General features: G+C 37.8%; 1 protein-coding gene across 1 annotated transcript in view; it reads left to right on the top strand.

Annotated features, from left to right (window-relative positions):
* The first annotated feature begins 4,998 nt into the window (after positions 1-4,998).
* The window catches only part of LOC138178243 (fibrillin-2), a 31,275-nt gene continuing 16,214 nt past the window's right edge, over positions 4,999-20,059 (top strand). The window contains exons 1-5 of the mRNA XM_069109889.1: positions 4,999-5,409; positions 7,530-8,118; positions 18,991-19,073; positions 19,665-19,772; positions 19,925-20,059. Coding sequence (XP_068965990.1) covers positions 7,964-8,118; positions 18,991-19,073; positions 19,665-19,772; positions 19,925-20,059 — 481 coding nt within the window. The 5' untranslated portion in view covers positions 4,999-5,409; positions 7,530-7,963. The remainder of the gene's footprint in view (positions 5,410-7,529; positions 8,119-18,990; positions 19,074-19,664; positions 19,773-19,924) is intronic.

Here is a 20,059-nt window from a genome sequence, read left to right on the forward strand (position 1 = left end):
ATAAAGATTGAATTTTCAGATATTGAAGCTTAGGTGACTCGAGTAACTCTACCTTTCTATGTATACCAGATACGATTCAAAATGTTTCAGATCTCATCGCTACTTAATACGGTGGAGAACGTGCGACATAGGTGGAACTCGAAAAGAAGTCGATGTTTGCATACTGGCGACCGGTAGCCTGCGGTGCATCGCGAAGAGATGACCGTCGACGGGGCACCTTTTAATGACGTGCTCCCCGCTCGCCTCTGGAAAAGAAAAGCACGCTGATCCGTTCCGTTCATTTTTCATCCAGGACCAGTCCCCGTCGTCTAGCAAGATTATTACAAAACTGCGCGGGGAAGAGGTCTAGGTTAAGCGCAAGAACAGGTACAGCGTCAGCGAGCAACGTGCAGAGCTGTTTTATTCTCCGTGTGCTTAATGTGTAGTTCCTTCCTTTTCTATATTTATTTTTTATCCTTTACTATTTTTTTTTTTTTTTTTTTTTTTATGTCATAGCCAGTTGCTTTCGTTTGATCGATTTGTTTTTATTGGAGAAATTGATTGAAAGGAGATATAATGAAGAGGTAAGTTGGAAGTGTTCTGCATGGTTGTATGTAGAGCAGGTTTTTATTGGTAATATAGTAAAAAGGTGGTGGATGATGAATATGTGTATATAGGTTTATTTCTTGTTGACTTGTACTGGTTTATCTAACAAGATAAAGTTTAGATATATGAGCTATCTTCGCTCAGTTAACGCTAGTGGAATTATCAAATCTGTTAAAATAACAAGTTTTACATCTTTTGCTTTTGCAATTACTAAAACTTGAAATATTTGCAGTGGGGTGGAGGGAAAACGAAGATAATCATTTGATTCATTATCGAGAGAAAATAGGTTACACCATACCAATTAACGCTAGAAATATTAAACTGATCAAAGTGACAAGTTATGGCCGTTTTTCTACTATTTATTCCCATAACGAAATGTTGAGTATCACTAGATAATACTCAATGACGGAGTCAATGAAGAATTTCTATAAATACCGACAATACTAAGAGCACAATCTAATTAATTGAAGTAGTCAAGTGATATGCACTTCACAGTATCACGCGTAGAATTCCATTTAAACTTCGATTATAATTCTATTAAGATATCACTTGAGAAATATCAAACGATTCATTAAACTCGGCTCATTGACGGAATACGGCACTTAAGCTACAAAGTTTCATTGAAACATTTACAAAACACGCTGTACGTTGCTGCAACATGCGCGTTGATTGCAGGTGCATCCACGTTGCAGACTATCCGCTGGTGTTCAACATTCGAAGGCAGCAGTGCATCGCCTCGTCGGCAATCCTGTGATCAGTGTCGATCGTGTTTGTTGCTCGATCTCGCGTGTCGCCGAACAAATTAACGATCATGGTGGTACAGTGGCTTCTGCAAACTACGGACGCCGATTCACCTGGCAAATATCCAACTCACGTGCGTACTATAGCTTACACCGCAGCTCTGATGAGATAAGATCGAGATTTATGAACACGAGCTTGATAATTATAGTTTGTACGTGGATCGACCTAATAACAATATTGGCGAATAATTAACAACATTTATGATTTAATAAAAATATTAGCGTGTAACCATTGCCTGTGATTTAATAGAAATAGCACTGAAGATAAATTTGAGAGATAGAAATCGATTTTCTCAAGGAAGAATTCAAAGAATTCAATTGAATTTTTCGAAAGTGTACTTATACTTTCTATATGGCAAGGACGAAGAGGAGGTAGAGTTTAGTCGTGGATTATTCCACGTCATCGTGACTTTTAGTTCAGAATCTACTTGTCATTCGCGACCATCGCCAGAGCTTTCATGAATTCCTTCCTTGTCCGAGAATTCCTCATGTGGTGTCTTTAACTCGTAAAGAAATCGTAGTCATTCTAACTTGATTCTACCTTGCGAAGAATTTGTTTCGTATATATCGATTGCTATTAAAAAAAACAAAAGGCTTCTAGTGTAATTGCAAAGATATTCTCACAAAGATACAAATATGACAATTCCAAAGTGGAAATATGAAATCACAGATATCAATAATAATTCTTCCATTTTATTTACAAGCATAATGAACTATCGAGAACGACTCAAAGAGCGTATAGCAGGATTAAAAGTATTCTTGTCAGTGAATTGCAATTTCAATTTCCTTCTTCACGAAGCTATTAGGACGTTTCCGCTCATAAAACGGAGTATGGTGACGTTAGTTTAACGCTTTCGCGATAAACGAAGCCGCCTTACAATCAGTAAAACTTCCCCGTGTGCGTACGATCGTTCGTTTCTTGTTTTATAGCTGTTAAACGGGCCATTGGCTAGTTAGAAAAGAAAAAGAAAAGGCAAGAGAATGAACGCGGCCGTCGTTAATCATCGTTGATCTCGCTGGAGAGTCGCGATTCGCATTAGAGACGGTCGACAATTTTCACCGTCGTCACTCAAAATCGTGGCCGCCGATCGGAAAATCGCGTTTTACGAGCCGTTGTTATCGGGAATATCTCGCTGGTAGAAGCCGCAAAGGCTCGCCCTGCGTGTTACGCGTCCCCGTTAGCTCTCTGTACCATTTCTCGCCTATTCATTTCCTCACGAACGCGCAGACTACCTTCAACTTTTTACACATTTACAATTTAGGATGGAACATAAAGTTGCGCGATTTTCACTTTGTACTGAATTATACGTAAGTCGTAACATTTGTCTATTGGTTCTGTGTTGCGCGTTAATCCACAGCTTTTCTTATCTATTGAAATATGCGAAATTTTATGTCAGATCTTACAACGCACGTTTAACAAAAACTTTTTAAAACCTTTTGAACGAAAAGTATATACTTCTAGCTTTTGCTTCCACAAATTTTATTGGGCTTAATCTTTATTAAAATTTAATCAGTATATTATTACGTTCTTTTCTCTTTTTTTTTCTTTTCTTTTAATAAGATTAAAATTGAGAATTTGACGTCTTAAGTAGCTTAAAATCGTAAGTTCGTAATAGAATAATGTTGCAATGACGAAAATAAGGAAGTTATGTTTCATGCGTGAAGTTAACTTTTAACCTCGATGTCAAGGAAACTCGGTGGTTCTGCATCTCATTGTTATTATCGCCACCCGCATATAATTCCATTCGAATGAGGTTACGTAATGACAATAAAAAGGACGGCTGTAAGAACGATGATGTCAGGAAGATTAGATTTTTTTTATGTGCTATAGATTAGTTGATAAAAGAATACATTGATAGTTATGTATTGGATTTTTCATTGCATTGCAAGCGATAAATCGTTCTGTAATAAAAATAGCTATTTGACGTGCCCTATTTTATTCTTTTTGTCTTCGTTCGAATATCGCACATGACTCGTCAGCTAACAATGGATGTTTTTAATCGAAGTGGCCGGAAGTGATGGCTTCTTAACACGCTTATTAGTTCAGAACGCAGAGGCCAATGTCGTTGGTATTTCTCAATCGTAGCTCGAGCTTCGTCTGATAACGTCTACACTTTGTTGCGAAAGTTCTATTAATTAGAACGTTTCGAACCTTCAATATCCATAATCTTCATTAATGCTCATTATATCTTTAAAATGAGATTTTATCTGTATCAATAAAATTTGAAAACAAAATCTTCGTTTAAAAATAAAACGAAGAAAACTTCAAAACTTCTAAAACTTTCTACTATTCTAAAACTTCATCTACATCTGATCTTCCTATTTTTATTTCCTCCAGAAATTTAATTTTAAAATATTTCTTCGAAAACATTGTCCACTACATATAACTCAAATATCTACGAAATTTTCTCCAGTTCGAAGATCCTCCTAACTTTTTCTTTCTTCATTTCCCTAAGAAATCAAATTATACTACTTTCGCAAAAGTATTAAAACGAAAAGAAGATCTGAACTTCGTGTTTTAAGATCTTCTTAGCGGCACCTATAGCTTGCCTTCTACAATTTTCCTTCCTTCGGTTCCCTAAGAATCCAATTATGAAACACTGTCACATGTTGCCTCAAAAAAAAGACAGTCAAAGAAACGTTTAACTTCTGAAGATCTTCCTACCCTGTTCTCGAACCTTCCTTCAAATTTTCCCTCTCTCTATCCCACACAAAATCCAATTGACACACGATATCCATGTAAGTTCGTCATTCCATCCGAGCCCAAAATAAAAATCGCCCCGTCTCTACGTAATCTTCTCTAGTAGAAAATAGAAAGCAGTGGCGAAAGGAAGACACGAATAATCGTCGTATTTTGAAGATAACTTACCTACGTTGTTTTGCCTAATGCGTATGAATTGAAACATCGGATTTCGATTAAATTGCACGACCTTTTTGAACGTATTCAATTTTTATTCATTCTATATTATTATTATATATTCCTATATATTATAATATATATTACACATTATTATACATTCCATATATTATTATATCCTATAATTTAACGACCGTGTAAATTCGAATTTTTAAAAATTATGAAGTACGGCGTTTTTTCTTTGCAATCACAGGTATAAGTAAAAACACTGCTGACTTTAAGTATACCATCTATATGGTAAGTGTTTCAATACTTTGGCAAACCTCTGTCTTATAGTATAAAATATTAAGTGAAATATAATTTGATATAGAATTTTCGAATAAATGCAATGAGCAGTAGATGTTCTAATATAATACACATATTTACATCTCAGATCTCGAGGTACACGCATTTCTCAAACATTTCCCAGTATATTCGGACTCGCTTCACGCGTGTCATGGTGTAGCACACATTCGTGAACGTGTTGACAGGGACGAGAAAGAAAAAGACGGGGTGGGACTATCGGTGGTTCTCTTCTTGGTGTTTTCTCCCGGCCGTCAGCTGGACGTGGCCGCGAGCAGGGCGAGGAGGGAAAGGACGCTCGTGGAGGGAACGAGAGACGAGAAGACGAGGGAAGAGAGCCTCTTCTCTCCGGATGAGCCCTCTCTCGGTACGGCTCGTTCACAATCTGCTGCTCCAGTCTCGCGTCGAGTCCCGTCGCCGCATCTTTTCGGGGCTCCTTTCCTTCGTTGCTCCTCTTCGACTTCCCATTCGCGGAAACGACGTTCAACATCAACGTGAAGTGCAATCGAACTTCTTTTTCTTACTATTTCTCTTATTCTTTGTTAACAAATTTATAACTATCGAAGAATACGTATAAATTCGTGTAATTGGCCAACGATAACTATCTTTCTTTCACTCGATCAGTCTGGCACTCGAACTCGATTAAGGAAATTCTTAGGGGGGTGAGCTTAAAATTGTCGGGGCGCATGCTGGAGAATTGGTGATTGGATATTATCCGAGGAATTATACGAAGCAGATGGTTGAGACTAAGCTCGAAGCCTGAGAGTGAATTTGTTGGAGGATCGGTTGTTCGTGGTGGAGTAATGTTGATGATTTCGTTGACAGGTATGGCGCGAAGTTGAGACTAATTTCGAGAGTAATAAAGTTGTTAGGAAGGTACGTTTATTGTTGTTGGAAGTTTCTTGCATCCATTTCGTGACATTGCTCGTTTCGTACACGATCCAGTTTATCATTATCTTTTGGATTAGTAGTTGAGAACGTAAGATACTTTGAAGCTGCTAAGTCTGAAGCCATTAAGCATGTTAATTTAAGCGTGTTAATTCCGCCGAGAGGTTTGTGAGGATGTTCTTTGATATTCTGATAGTCTTCTATGGAGAAGTTGATCTTCGGTGAAATTTTTCACAGAAAATAATTGTTCCATTACTGTTAGCTTTACGTAATTCATTAAATATCGATTGGAAGCTCTTTCTTACCTTATGCAAACACGGTGAGTAACCAAAGAAGAAAACGAATCACAGGATAGATAGTTTATTTCGTTTATTTAAGCTTGTACTCTTAACTTTACGCAACTAACTTTTCACTGAAAACTTGTAAAATAGACCATCTTCTTAGCTCGTGCAAACACAACGATTAATCACTAAAGATCCACAACACAAAGTGAATCGTTCGTTTCGTTTATTCCATAAATATAGTGACTAATTGCTAGAGAATTCGTCGAAAAAAAAGGTTGCCGATATTGACTTGTTATTCCGTTTTCCTCGGGCAAGTAAACGATTAATAGACGCATTTATCAATCCGCTTGCCCCGTTCTCGACATAATAGAACGTGCGAACCAGACTGATCTCTTTTTATGCGAGTTTTGCACGAGCATACCAGGCTTTATGGAACTTTAATGATAGCCTCTGCTCGGTCCGCTTTTACGTTATGATAACGAGTGAAAGCGGGAGTGTGTATCTCGCTACGGCGAATTTCCGAGGAACGTGGCGTCGACTCGAATCGCCTGTTTCCCTTTTTTCCACCAGGAATAGGGTCCTTCCTGGCTAGAACGAGATCTCGATTAATAAATGGACGCTGTAAGCGTGGAATTCCAGCTGGAAATTCTGTAGTTTCCTTTTAAAGATAGGTATAAAGATGATAAATTGTACGACATTCTAAAGTATAATCTTTCTAATGTACGTCTAATGCATAAGAGATTGGTTTCCTAAGAAACGCATAGCTTGAAAAGTTCAAACGGTTATTGGAATGAAAAATAATCAGTATGGATAAATAATTTGCTAGCGGGATTCATTTTTATTAGCAAAAATTGTAGAACAAATAGTTTAACTTTTTCCGTTTTAAACCTTTCTAGACTCATACATACAATACGTATGGAAGTAATTTTTAGAGATTATTGTTAGATTGCTAGAATTAGACAGTGGACGTTTATACAATTTGAAAAATTACGGTTAACCTATTTTTGTCAGATTTGGATGAATTATATCGTCTGTGTCGTCATATTGCTATTACTCTAAAAGAAAAATTCATCCCGAATGAGTTAAATTATGTTTAGTTGCGTTCGTTTCTAGAATATTGAATGACCTGAAAATGAATTTCGTAGTTCCAGCTCCGTTTTGACGAAGGAACAGCTATTGTGAATATTTATATCAAAAGATAGTTCCATCTATCTCATCGTACTAATTTGGTGCTTCCGGAAAGGCGTCATAGTCAGCGCGGAATCGCGACAATTATCGCACATTGTCTCCTCGCTTGGTTTACGTGGTGAGGTTTTCGCTGTTCTCGCGAGATCGAAAACGAAACATAATTTCCACGAGTGTGACTAGTTTCCTTCTCCTCATTAATCTGGATATCGTTATGATTCTTCCGGAAATATGAGTGCAAAATAATTTTATTTCCTCATTTTTGGCAGGACTATTCGCACTATCCAATTCTTCCTGGAAGGTGTCTATATCTTTGAAAAGAACAATACGAAAATTCGTTCGATGTATTAACTTCAAATAGATGAGAAATTACCTTATTTTGAAAAACTATAAAGCGATATATTTTCACAATTCAAGCGACTTCCAACAAACAATAATTCCTTCGCTTCTAAACTTTGCTTAATGGTTAAGTAACCGCGACATTAAACTTGTCAAATACAATCGTCGAAAACTAAGACGAGCTAGAATTCACTTGCATTAATTTTCAAAACTTTCGATGTTATTGATATCCCATAATAAATTCCACAGATTTTCAGGAAGAATCTGAAAGAAAATTGCGCGCAGGAGACTTGTTTTCTACCCCAAAGATTCCCGACGAATCGAATCAGAAAATCTCCCCTCTGGAACGGAGACGCGTCTATTACAGAATTCCAAGCGCGTCAGATTACCCAGCATCCAGTCGATCGGGAACCATGATCGTGGAACCGATCGTGGTGTCGATCGCGAGCCAGCGTTGAAATCGTTCGAGCCCTCCAGTGAGAGAGAAAGAGAGAGAGAGAGAGAGAGAGAGAGAGACAAACAGACAGATAGACAGACAGATAGACAGACAGACAGATAGACAGACAGAGGAGAGAGACTTCATTTCCGCGTGTGATCGTCGATTGATCATGAGACGAGCATACGAATAATACGCAAGACGGATCGTTGAACAGTTTTCTCGTTTCGACGAGACGTGAGAATCGATGACGCCACCCGCCAAAATGCCGAACGTGGCGTTGATCCTTGCTACCTGGTTACTGCTGATCGTTCCTCGAGATGTGTCGAGCACGGGACAACGATACACCACCAGCCCGACCCAAGATCTGGATAACACTTTGCAATCGGTGCCGCCTGTCGGGTGAGTATCCAGTTATAGAGCATCCCTAAAACCATGAAACGCGAACCGGCCAATCTGCGGGCATCGCGATCCGAGATATCGCGCTCGCGAACGATCGATCACAATCACGGGGCACAGTAATTTTCGTGAAGTGTCTGAGGTGTGATCACTAAGGATATGCCGCGTGTATCTTGAAATTTTGGGGTAGATAATCGAGAAATATTTTTATGGTTTGTTGGCTTTTTTTTTATTTATTGGTTTGTTCTAGAGCGGAGGGAAGAGAATTCTTGTTGAAACTGTTAATTCTTCCCGGTTCACATTTATGAGCGTTTTATTCAGATTCACGCAATTTTTTGCGCAAATGTGACCATGCGATAGACAATATTTACGTAGATTGATTTTATCTTCTGGATGAATCCAATAAAATTGTAGATGAAAATGTAATTGGGAATTGCAGTCAAAAGTATCGTAATTATCGAAGTAATAAGGAGGGTTCATGACCGAATTCTCAGGCGGCAAGTGATAGACGTTTGACACGTCCCCGAGTTCCAAAGATGACAATGCCAGTGATAAGACTCTTCTCAGCTCGTTTCTATTTTTACTTGCCGTGGACCAGGAACATAATGAAATAGCTCCAGCAAGGAACTGTACGTTCTAGTTTCTTTTTTCATTCGAATTACGTAATATCGCGCGTCTTCGGGCCAGCATAATGTTTATCACGTTTCCCCTGTTTCTTTTCATTCGCATCGAGGACATGATATAGAAACATTTTAAACATTCCTCTGTGAAAAAAAATGTAGTTCCTCAACATTCGTCTTAAGCATCATATAATAAATTCTACGCCAATAAATATATTTCGTAAATTTGCATAATAGCAATATCGCGAAAATGATTCGTAATGATTTTGTTAAATTAGAAACTTCACCCCGAGATCAAGGAAAGTGCAAAGATCACTCAGTTGGTGCCAAAGAGACCGATTGAAAGAAACCTAGCAAACGATAAAAGACCATTGCGGCTCGTTATCAATCATAAACGCTCGATCTTGATGCAATCTCAAAATATAATGTGGCAAACATGCAATTGTGCAACTAAACACTTGTGACACCGCTATTGTCCTTGGAATTAATTGCTTCAAGCAGAACAGTTGAAAAAAGATTTGACTCTAGCAACGATGAATATTCGTAATCTAAAATTTATGGGAAAAATCGAAAGGAAATATTACATCAACTGAAACTTAACTATAATAGAAACCTATTTACGATAAAAATTATAAAAGAAAAAAAGCAAAATACTTGACAAAGCAATTAAATAAAAGATATATTAGACACGAACTCAGAGTTACGAAATTAAAATTAATATAAACCAATTTGCACCTCAAATCCGATTATACGTCGAGAAAATTTGTCACTTCTGATTTCGTGCTTTCAATTTTCGAATAGAAAGTTAAAGCGAATCAGCCAGTCTATTAGAACGACGAAAAATGCTGTATCAAACATAAACGATCAGGGCATAAAATTTACTTTTAGCTGTAAGTTCCAGGGTTAACTCGAAGTCACTTTCATTTCTAAACGACTTCACACGACGCACGGTCATAAAATACGGAATAACGATCGCGATGTAGCGGATCGACCAGGTTTCCTGGATTAACCGGTGAAAAGCCTGACTAATTACACACGACGAATTAAGCTTGTCTACTCGAAGGTCGTGTTCAGCGAGAAGCTGAAGTTAAATCGCCGCGTGACGAAACTCGGTGCAAGACGTATTCTCAGGCGGATCCGTGAAAAGCGTTTCCGGCTTGAAACACTCTATGGTCAATTAGGCCTAATGGATGGATAATAATGGTCCATCATCCGTTTGGATTCGCTTGGAATTGACGCGGAACGCGGGAAATCGCGCGAACGCATGAAACCTTGCCTTCTGATAGTGTGAGCAAGAGGCGAGGGAAAAAACGGAGAGGAAAAATGGGGATTAAACTGCGAATGCGTAATGTAATGCGTAGATAACCCAATTAGAAGAGTTATCGCAGGCGGTTCGTCGCGACGCGTCGCTATGCCCAGAACGAGATTCTGGATCTGACAAAATCTGCGATTTCGCAAAATCGCTTGATATACATTGGCTCATGAAAGTGCTCGAACGCTTACCTCAGAAAACTTTTATGTCCACATTGTTATGTAAAATATTTTGAAACCATTAATGACGAAGTAAACTCAATGTTTTTGATGAAAGAGGCAATTCGCTTGTGAAAGATGCCCGGTTGATATATTTCGATATGATACCAACGTGTATAATTCTTATTAAAAATATCTTTATAGACATAACGCAAAGAAATGGAATCTAAGTAAAGATTTGTTACGTCTAAATAATATAACAAGTACTTTCCACATTTGTAGGCATTTTCTACATCATATATTCGTACATTTTATGCATTTAAGTTTCCTCTCATCTGATGATCATATTTCTACATAAATAAAATTCAAGATTCACTTTGACAAAATCACATACGTATTTTCATCAAGCAAGAAAACAAAGAAACATCTCAATCGTTTTGACAGATTCGATACTTCTAGTGTTAACCAATCTTATTTTGCTTCCACAAAGAAGCATGAAGAACAGCCGTCAACCGCGATTCTTGCACGTTCTTGAAAAATGGAACGTCTTCCTGATTCCTCGATACACGATTCTATCTAGAAGAAACGAGAGGCACGAAAAAACGAAGGTATTGATCGGTGATCGGAATGCTGGCGCAAATAGATAGAAAGAGAGAGAGAGAGAGAGAGCCTGTGACGGTTTATTATACAAAAGCTTCCAACTGACGGTATTAGCCAGGCCCCTGCGGAAAAGTATTGGACATTAGCGAGGGTATCGTATAGCTGGCAGCAGAGGAACTAGTTTGTTACGGTAAAAGATTCTTGGCAGCTCATTGCACGCGATAGTGGCACCGCACAGGATCTTTGCCGCGGCGCCGCAGCCGGTGGATCTCGAATGCGAGAAATAAGTAAAATCGGAATAACCAGCGAGTCTCGTGATTTCACTTAATACGGGACATTAGCCGAGGCGATAACGTCAATTCAATCGGTGGTTTTACGGACGAGGTTGTTGCCATTCACAGCCGCGAAAAAGTTCCTCTAATTGTCACCGTTTGAATTTCCCGACCATTTAATTCCTTACGGAAGTAAGTATCAACGTTATTTAAGATAATCGAAGAACTTTCTGAAAAACGACTTACAGATCTATCATAAATATTGGATTGCAAATTCGTTCTGTTTTTATATCGATTACATAAACAGCGAAATTTAAACAAATATATCGTACATGTATCTTAAAAGTGTTACGATTCAAAATCATCCAGAAAGATAAATGGATGAAATTTTATAGAAAGGAAACGAAACGGTTTAAATATTCGAAATACGTATTTAATCTCATAATCGAACGAAAGAAGGTTTATAGTATCGTGGAATTAATTATTGAATTTTAAAATTGCTTATCGTGTTCTTTGTCTGTGATTTTCACGTGATTACTACCCACAGATAAGGCAAGGCAAGAAACACAGACCTAATGATCGGTCATAAAACATCCTCCACGTCGAATTATTCGACTGAATTCGTCGGGCAAATTCGCGTCTATCAGCGTTGATCGCACGATGATCGACCCTGAGAGGGAAGGCCACCGAAAATCGAGCGAATCGGTTAGCTTAGGCGGCAGAACGTCACGCTCGAGCAACTTTTTCATTAATAAACACGTATTAGCCGGTATCTTGTCACGGCCAATTAGAAGCATGTTTCACGTGACTCCACCTAACCATTGACGTTCAACTGCGCGATTAATACCGTCACATCAATTATCATTCCTCGTATGAAACATTTCTCGAGCACTCAATTAAGGCGTAAGAAGAAACAGGAATCGCCGATAGGATAACATTCAATATACTTTCGATTTTGATTCTCGTTTTACCTGTTTATCGATCGATTCTTCGTCGAAACGTACGAATTCCTAATAATCTATCCTCTTTTAGAAAACAGTAGAATGAATTGTTTTTCGATACGATGTGATACGTGGCACATGTTTAGTTATATATTTTATATTGTCATATTAATCACAACACATATGAGAATTGTAAATTTCTGTATAAATACGAGTAGCAGCACTACTACACTAGAACCTCGATTATCAGGGCACCAATTAATGGAACAATCAATTATTAGAAGATTAATTAATGGAAATAGATAATAATAATAAATTATAAATAAGTATATAGCACAAAATAAATGACGCATTTGCATATGAAAACGAAGTTACGAGATTATAAGAACAATGCCATTGTCGGAACAATGTATGTCACGACTAGATTATCAAAGTTCTATTGTATTTGAAAATAGCAACTATGATTCTAGCCTCGTAGAAAAATCACGATGAGAATACAGAAGAGGCTGCCTAGTTGGAAGCATCCGTAATCAGTCAAGCTAGATAGATAACTCGTGCCCTACAATCGATGAACTTTGTTATTTATCGGTTGTTCTTCAAACGCGATGATAACAATGTTCTAGAGCGAATTAATAAAGCAGGCCGAGTTACACGTAGCGTTTCGACAAACTGTTTAACCTCTTTGGTATAGCACTCATCCGCTGTGTAGTGTCACTTAACGGCCGCGAACAAGAACGATTGCGTATATCTATTATTAACTTTAGTCGATGATCGGTCGTGGCCATGCATTTGGTGATTGTCGACTATACTCGACACTCGTACCCAGTAGGTTAAAGGTTGACCCGAATGCCGCCTCTTTTAATCTGCGTTCAATGGATTCGAAGACGATGCTCGACAGTTAATGGGTTGCTTGTGAGTGTATGACATTCGTAATTGGAATTGGACATCGCGAATTCGGGTACGAATAATGAATCACGTTGAATTTTAATACGTTCGCCGCTACGGAGGATTAGAGTGAAACGTTCGTCACAGATTATGTTTTGTTTCTTATACTTTTGTACGATAGAATAGCTGATGAAAATATTTGAACTTTGAACACTTACCATGAAACACTGTAATGTGTTTGTTGCGTGCGTTACAAAGGACATTTTGCAATTTCATTAACACTATAATGGGACGTGATTGTCATGATTGTATTGATAACATTTGAGACCAGTCTGAGGTATTTGTTACGGCGATCAAAAGATAAATGTTGACTGATTTTAAGGACGTAAAGAAACATTCGAGTGTTTCAAGAGGCCATGTTTCACTGTGCTCTGGTTTTTTCATGTAACAGACGCTTTATCGATGGCGCTGATACAAACGCTAGTTTTTGTTGCTGCAGTAATTAATTAACAGGAAGGAATGTCGAACGAGTGGAAAATAGATAAAAATATTATTCTTTCTATAAATAGAAATACGTGAACAGATTTTTAACGATCTTCAAAGTGGGATGTTATGATAGTTCTGTTTGACAAAAGTTGTTTGAATTATTTGGAGAAAAACGAAGGAATGTGTGCGCGTGTTTGGAAATGAAATTAGCTAAAGCAAGAAGAAAACGATTCAACGGGTGGCTCACTTTCTTATCGCCTCTCTGCCCACTACGTGGACAACCTTCCTCAGTGACAGATTCATTACTTCATCTCTTTAACATCATTTCCTGTACAATCCTCAGAGAATATAACTACCGATTACTCTTGTCGCACTAAATAAGTATCTTGAATATAAAAAGTTCGTTAGAGATTTATCCATTTGCAAAAATGGATGGTAATTGAAATCTGTGAATGAATGTTATTTCGAAATACTCGATATCGTGTAGTATTATGTAAGCCTTCTAAAAAAAGATGTTTAAAAGCAAACACGAAAGTGATCCGAACTTTTGTGTGAGATCACGCATTCCCAGATATCGTACTATTTACATGCTTTTAGCTTTAATCTCTTAGAGTTAAGACGGACGAATGCATTTATTAAAGCCAAAAATCATATCTGATTAATTACTAGAGTATTTATTATTATTTCTTTCTCCTATTAAGGAATTTTCTGGTAAATATCTTTTTATAATAAGATTCATTGTATTCTTTGGATCCATATCTTTGAATTAAAGAAACACTAAATAAACGCGTATATATTTATGTATGTACGTGTATGTCAGTATAAAGATATCTTTTAAGACATCTTCTTTTTACTTGAAGAATTTCCCATTGAATAATCTATTCATAGTGATGCCTATTGTAACATTCGGGATAGTCCTTGAATTAAACAAGAATTAAATAAACCTATGCATACGTACGTATTAGTATTCCTCAAGAGATTAATTATCAATTGCTAGGATATCTCTTTTTTTATTGAGAATTTTCCCAGTGAATATCTTCTCGTAATAATGTCTATTGTATCTTTTGGAATTATTCTTGAACTAATGAAAAACCAAGTGTACACGTGTGTACTTTGTATCGATATCTGATTATCAAGTATTCAAGGATATTTCATTTTTTATTCAAGAGCTTCCCAGTGAATCTATCTATACTAATATTCATTTTATCTTATAGAAGTTTAATACTTTAATATAAAAATGATTCTTTAGTATAAAAATTACAAGAAAAATATCATTTAATATTAGTCACCATTAATAAACTCTCAACTATCTTTAAGTTCATTCATCTTTTGCACGCACGCATCGATTCAATAAGATTGGCGCGTCTGACTTTGTTATTATTAATGAAATTTCTCACGAAACAAGTGTCGTTGACTGTTATTCTCACGTCGTATTGGCTTTATTCATCGCGAAGCAACTTTCGAACTGACATCATATCTATCGGTCCATCACGGTTTTATCTGACCGAATTGCGATTTCTCCGAATCCAAGTTACGTCCGACCCCATTCTCCGAACCGATCCTAATTGGCGAACAATTCTCGTCGACGGCGATTTTAACTAAAACGTGTCGGTATGCAACGAAGAGATGCCACTTTTCCTCCCTCCACGGTTCCTCTTTCACTTCCTCCCTCGTGCGTTACGTAAAGGTCCACTTAAGATCCAGCTAATCCAGCCAGCCTAACCGTGAATAATTATGTAAGTGATGATCCCATTAGGCGTGAAATAGGTCCTATCCTATTTTCGGCCAAGTCCTGACGTTCACGGTCTGTCAGAAAAGCCGGTCATCCCTCGTTGTCCTTTTTAAATTCGAAGAATTTGAGGTTTTTAAGTGCTTACAGAGCTATAGTAGCTAATATTTCTCGAGGGTAAAAGGATTGTTTCTATATATTCTTACAAGCCTGGAAAATTCGAAAGAAATGGAAGCACTTTTTATAATGACGAACGTAGGAAATTGGGAGGATGAATGATGATCACACTTATCGATTATCTATATGTATTGGTAATTATAAAATGAAAATTTTGAAATCCAGCTTTGGTAGTTCTAGCGCTAAGCAAGTATCGCTGTAAATATGATTCTATCGCTGTTTATGAAATAACTGCCTGCAATTTCATTTGCGTAATATTAATGTTAATGGCCATTAAAAATCTTCGCAAATTTTTCAAATTCCTCGCCGAGTTCTAAGCGTAATATAAGCATTTCCATAACTTGTATTGCAACATTCTCTCGCTAAATTGCCATATCTTTTATCGAAAGAAGTGTCAATTGCGGCAATTAACAAGCAGTCACCGATTCTTCGTCGAAGGAACTCCTTAATCCCCTTCGTAATTATCAGTGGCAGAGGATAATAAGCGGCACGATAAATTTCTATCATAACCCGTTGATATTATCCCCGTTGGTTTCGTAATACAGACTGGCCTCAATAGGCTCCTTTAATCTCTCAATGTAGTTTTAAGAGATCGTAAATAATGCTCGATGTTTGCCCTACCTAATTCTCCGTCCACGCGTTTTTACTTCAGCCTCCTATATCCATTTTTATTTCTTCTATCTTAGAACGCGTGTATGTGTGAGAATGAAGCACGACCTTAAACGCAACGCAGTCGCGTTTTGATCGCTTTAATTTTAATGGACTATAATCCATCATCTGGAGAGTCATTCCAGCGGCCGTTTCAGATCCATTAAGCGCACTTTCCAATTGAACTTTTAAGCCCACACCCACCGCTGAAGCTGTTTAGACACGCATCAGGGTTTGTGCAGTTAGTTTATTGGATTATTGCGCGAGCACGCGAACGCGCGCGCCTCGTTACCGCCAACCATTTTGCGAATTAAAGCGATGCCATGGACAACGTTGGAGGTTACGTTGCAACGGGCGCAACATTTTTCCTCCTGGTTTTATTTCTGTGCTCTCTTTGTTTCGTTGATTGGAATGATTGAATGCACTTGTGCCTCGACGAAATGATCGGTATTTTCGAAGCGATTGATCGAAGGTCTACGCTTTCAGCTGTTTCCATTTAAAGATTATAGGAAAATTTACTAAAATTTTATGGCCGCTGATTTGATTAATTTAGAAATTCTCTACAAGATAAAATTGTAGTACACATGTAATACATAATATTCGTATCTTATAATTTGAATGTTATTTCATAAACTATTAATAATAATTGATATATTTATGTCAGTTGATATAAACTACATTTAATCAAATATAGCTCAAAATCATTATAAAACTACCCAGGGAGAGACTTCTTGCTTTATCCTTTTCTCATCAACGAAATTTATAGTTAAACGAATATCGAAACGATAAATCATCCAGGTAACTGGATCCTGAGTATCGTGAAAAGAGAAAATCACGAAAGGTGTGGTTATCGCGAGACCGACAATGATTAATTTTTATCGCGTGATTTAATTGGAAAATTACAGTTTACCAGAACTCGTTGGTTCGTTGAGAATTACGCGATGGATGTGAAAATTACTACCGTGAGAATGTTTCAGCCAATCTGTATGCAGATCAGCGACCCTTTCCGAAATCTCTTCATTATCTCGCGAATCAAGCGTGTCGATCGTCGCGTACAATTACCTGTGAAGTGTAATATTTAACAGCTGCCCCTAATGATACCCTTCCTTAACGAATTACTGACTGAGATAAATGATCCTAGTTTTTCTGTGGATTTCGTGAATTTTTCAAATCTGTTATTTTAAATTCTTGATAAGTTGTTAATGTTAGATACATAGTCAATGTTATTATTAGATTTCAAATGATCACTCTTTTATGGCAAATTCAAGAGAGCAGGAACGTGCAACATTGTGTATGAAAACGCCTTCAGAGAATTACTATTCCTCTTTCACTATTCAAATCATACATAAATGATTCCTCATTTTCATTACTTTCATATGAAGTTTCTAAAAGGATTCCGGAGGCTTTTGAAAATTATTGGAACAATTATGCACAGTAGTATATATAATAAAACAATCTCCAAAATTATCCTCTTTTTTTCACCGCTACAAACGGATAAAAATTATCCCAGCTTCCATTATTTCCATGCGAAATACATAAAAGCTCCGCGTGCCCACGTACAGAATCATTCGAACGATTGTTATAATATTGTAGATGATGTAATATATTCATATAATAGGGAAATATCAAAGAACCTGAAATATCCTCCCTTTTCTCGCCGCTAAAATCGTACAAAAATTATTCTTCACTTTCATTTCGTTACTTTTATACGAAGTAGGTATCTAAAACGGTTTCACGGGTCCATTGAAAAAACGAAAATTTCGCCTTGATATCCACGATTCCGGCGATAAAGCGTCGAAACGGGGTCGCGTGACGCTATCAGAAGGCGGAAACGGAATTTTTGCAGGAAACGCGCGAGCTCGCTGACGAAGGAACAAACTCCGGTGAACACGTTGTCGTGGCACGCGTTCGGCTTGCAAGCGACGTCACGGAAAAGAAAAAAATGGGAAGAGAACGCGGTGTGCCACCTCGGAACAAGGCGGCCATTCACATCGAGCCGCCTGTAATTAACGTCAGCTGCTATAGGCGGCCTTTGAGTACTTCCACTTACGCGCCTCGGCGCCGCGGCTCACTTCGCGTCGGCGTATTTACACGCCTGTAAACACGACCCCCTTTTTTTGTCCTTTTTCCATATTTCCATAGGCTAGCTGGTTCGCGGTTTTATTCAATCGTGACGACAGCTTCGATCCATGAGATCATCTTGAGCTCATACGTAAAGAACCAAGAGGAGGGGGTTCAAAGAGGTTCGAAGTCCGTTTATTGGCAGCCGTGAGATTGATTATTCGAACGTGTCGAGGGTTAATGATTAGTCGACGATTCTGCAGCTATTTTACGGGTTCAAAGGTGGAAAGCGGGATAACACCCCCTCCTTAATTCCACTTTGTCTCTCGCCTGTTTATTAGAGCTTTGGATAAATTTTGTTTCTGAATGAGAATTGATAAACATTCATCTGCAGGCGAGCGATGCAACATCGTTACAATTGCATAGTGATGACGCTGTATACTTAGGCAGATTTATATTGTCAGTGATGCAATGTACACGAGTGTTCGATCTTCCTACTGAAAATATAAGACTACTAAATAAATCATGCAACGTCACTCTTAGCGTATCACGAAATCACTATAATCGTTTACATAATAAAATGTCTATCATAGTATCTACGAGTTAATCCTTGATTGGATAATTAAGTTGCCGGTAACCTACGACAATTTAAATTATTTAATAATTTTAATACACTAACAAATTATTTGCCATTTAATAATGTAACGAGTTACTTAATTTTTAAGTATTTCATCTCCGTTTGTGTATTCTGTATTTTCTATGGTGAACACCATCGGTGGAATTGAACATGCGAAATAAAAAATATAGAGTTAAGATATAATAACCTAAAATTATATAATTTAAATCACATCTAATTCAAACCGTTGTAATCGCCTACAATTCAATGATATCAACTGAGAGTAACGAAGAGAAAAGAATCTTCCCAGAGTAGCTATTACCAGCCAGCTTTCACCACCCATTACGCTTATGCTCGTTTAATTTTCCAGGCCGAACGTGTGCAGGTCAAGATACAAGAATTACTGTTGCCCCGGTTGGTCAAAGAAGCCTGAGACCGGCCTCTGCGTAATTCGTAAGTACGGAGACCGTAGCTCGTATCTGGAATCGAGGCTCGATCATAATCGAATCTCTACGTCCCGTAATTGGACGTGATCTCACGAGCTCGAGTACATTCAATTTTAGCGTTCATTATCGAAACCGCCAAGCTGAAAGGAGCATCGCGATCATCGAGAGGCGCGCATTCGCGACGAATAATTGCATCCATTGCGCAACCAGCAAATGAGTGTTCATGCGACACGACCGATCGACTTCTCCAACGAAATTACTTTAATGGCCTGTTACACGCTTCCTGTTGATCGCATTGTCTCCACAATGCTTCTATATAGCATGGTTGCGCGCGAATGCGGTCGCGATACCGATCTCGAGTTCAAATTTCAAATGGCTTCGTGTCTTGTAATGAAATATGTGACTTTCCTCTTTCGATAAAGATTTCTTTCGTATTATGGCAATGTGGAATATTATATAATTTCTCGTAAATAATTTATGTTTGAAAATCTGGGCAATTGTGTGAAGGGACTTTGTCTACGGAAATTTACTAATGAAATAATATCTCTTGATTTATGAAATATGGAGCATGGAAAGAAAAATATCGATATCTTTTTAGCTATATGCGTTAGACGATGCGGCCCACTGGGCAGATGCATCAGGCCGAATATTTGCTTGTGCGATGGTGGCACAGTATCTTCGTCTTGCAGCAGCAGTCAAACCAAAGGTGAGAGAATATTTCTTTGGAATTTTAGAAAAACTAAAGTGTTCGCAGCGACAAATAGGCAGCTGCAATATTTAAATTGTATTTATTAAAAGTGAACGAAAGCTACTTATATTGTAATTTTCTAAAAATAATCCATGTGTCTACTCTCGTAGTTACTACACACGAAACTGGCAACGCGTTAGATAGGGGTGAGTCTGGAAGATGCAGGGTGCATTGTATAAATGGCAACTGCGTGGATGGCAAATGTCAGTGTCGTAATGGATATCAGGGAGAATTTTGTAACGAAC

Source organism: Bombus flavifrons, chromosome 3, assembly GCF_040668555.2.
Source record: "Bombus flavifrons isolate JBK064 chromosome 3, iyBomFlav1_principal, whole genome shotgun sequence".
In the NCBI taxonomy this organism is placed as follows: domain Eukaryota; kingdom Metazoa; phylum Arthropoda; class Insecta; order Hymenoptera; family Apidae; genus Bombus; species Bombus flavifrons.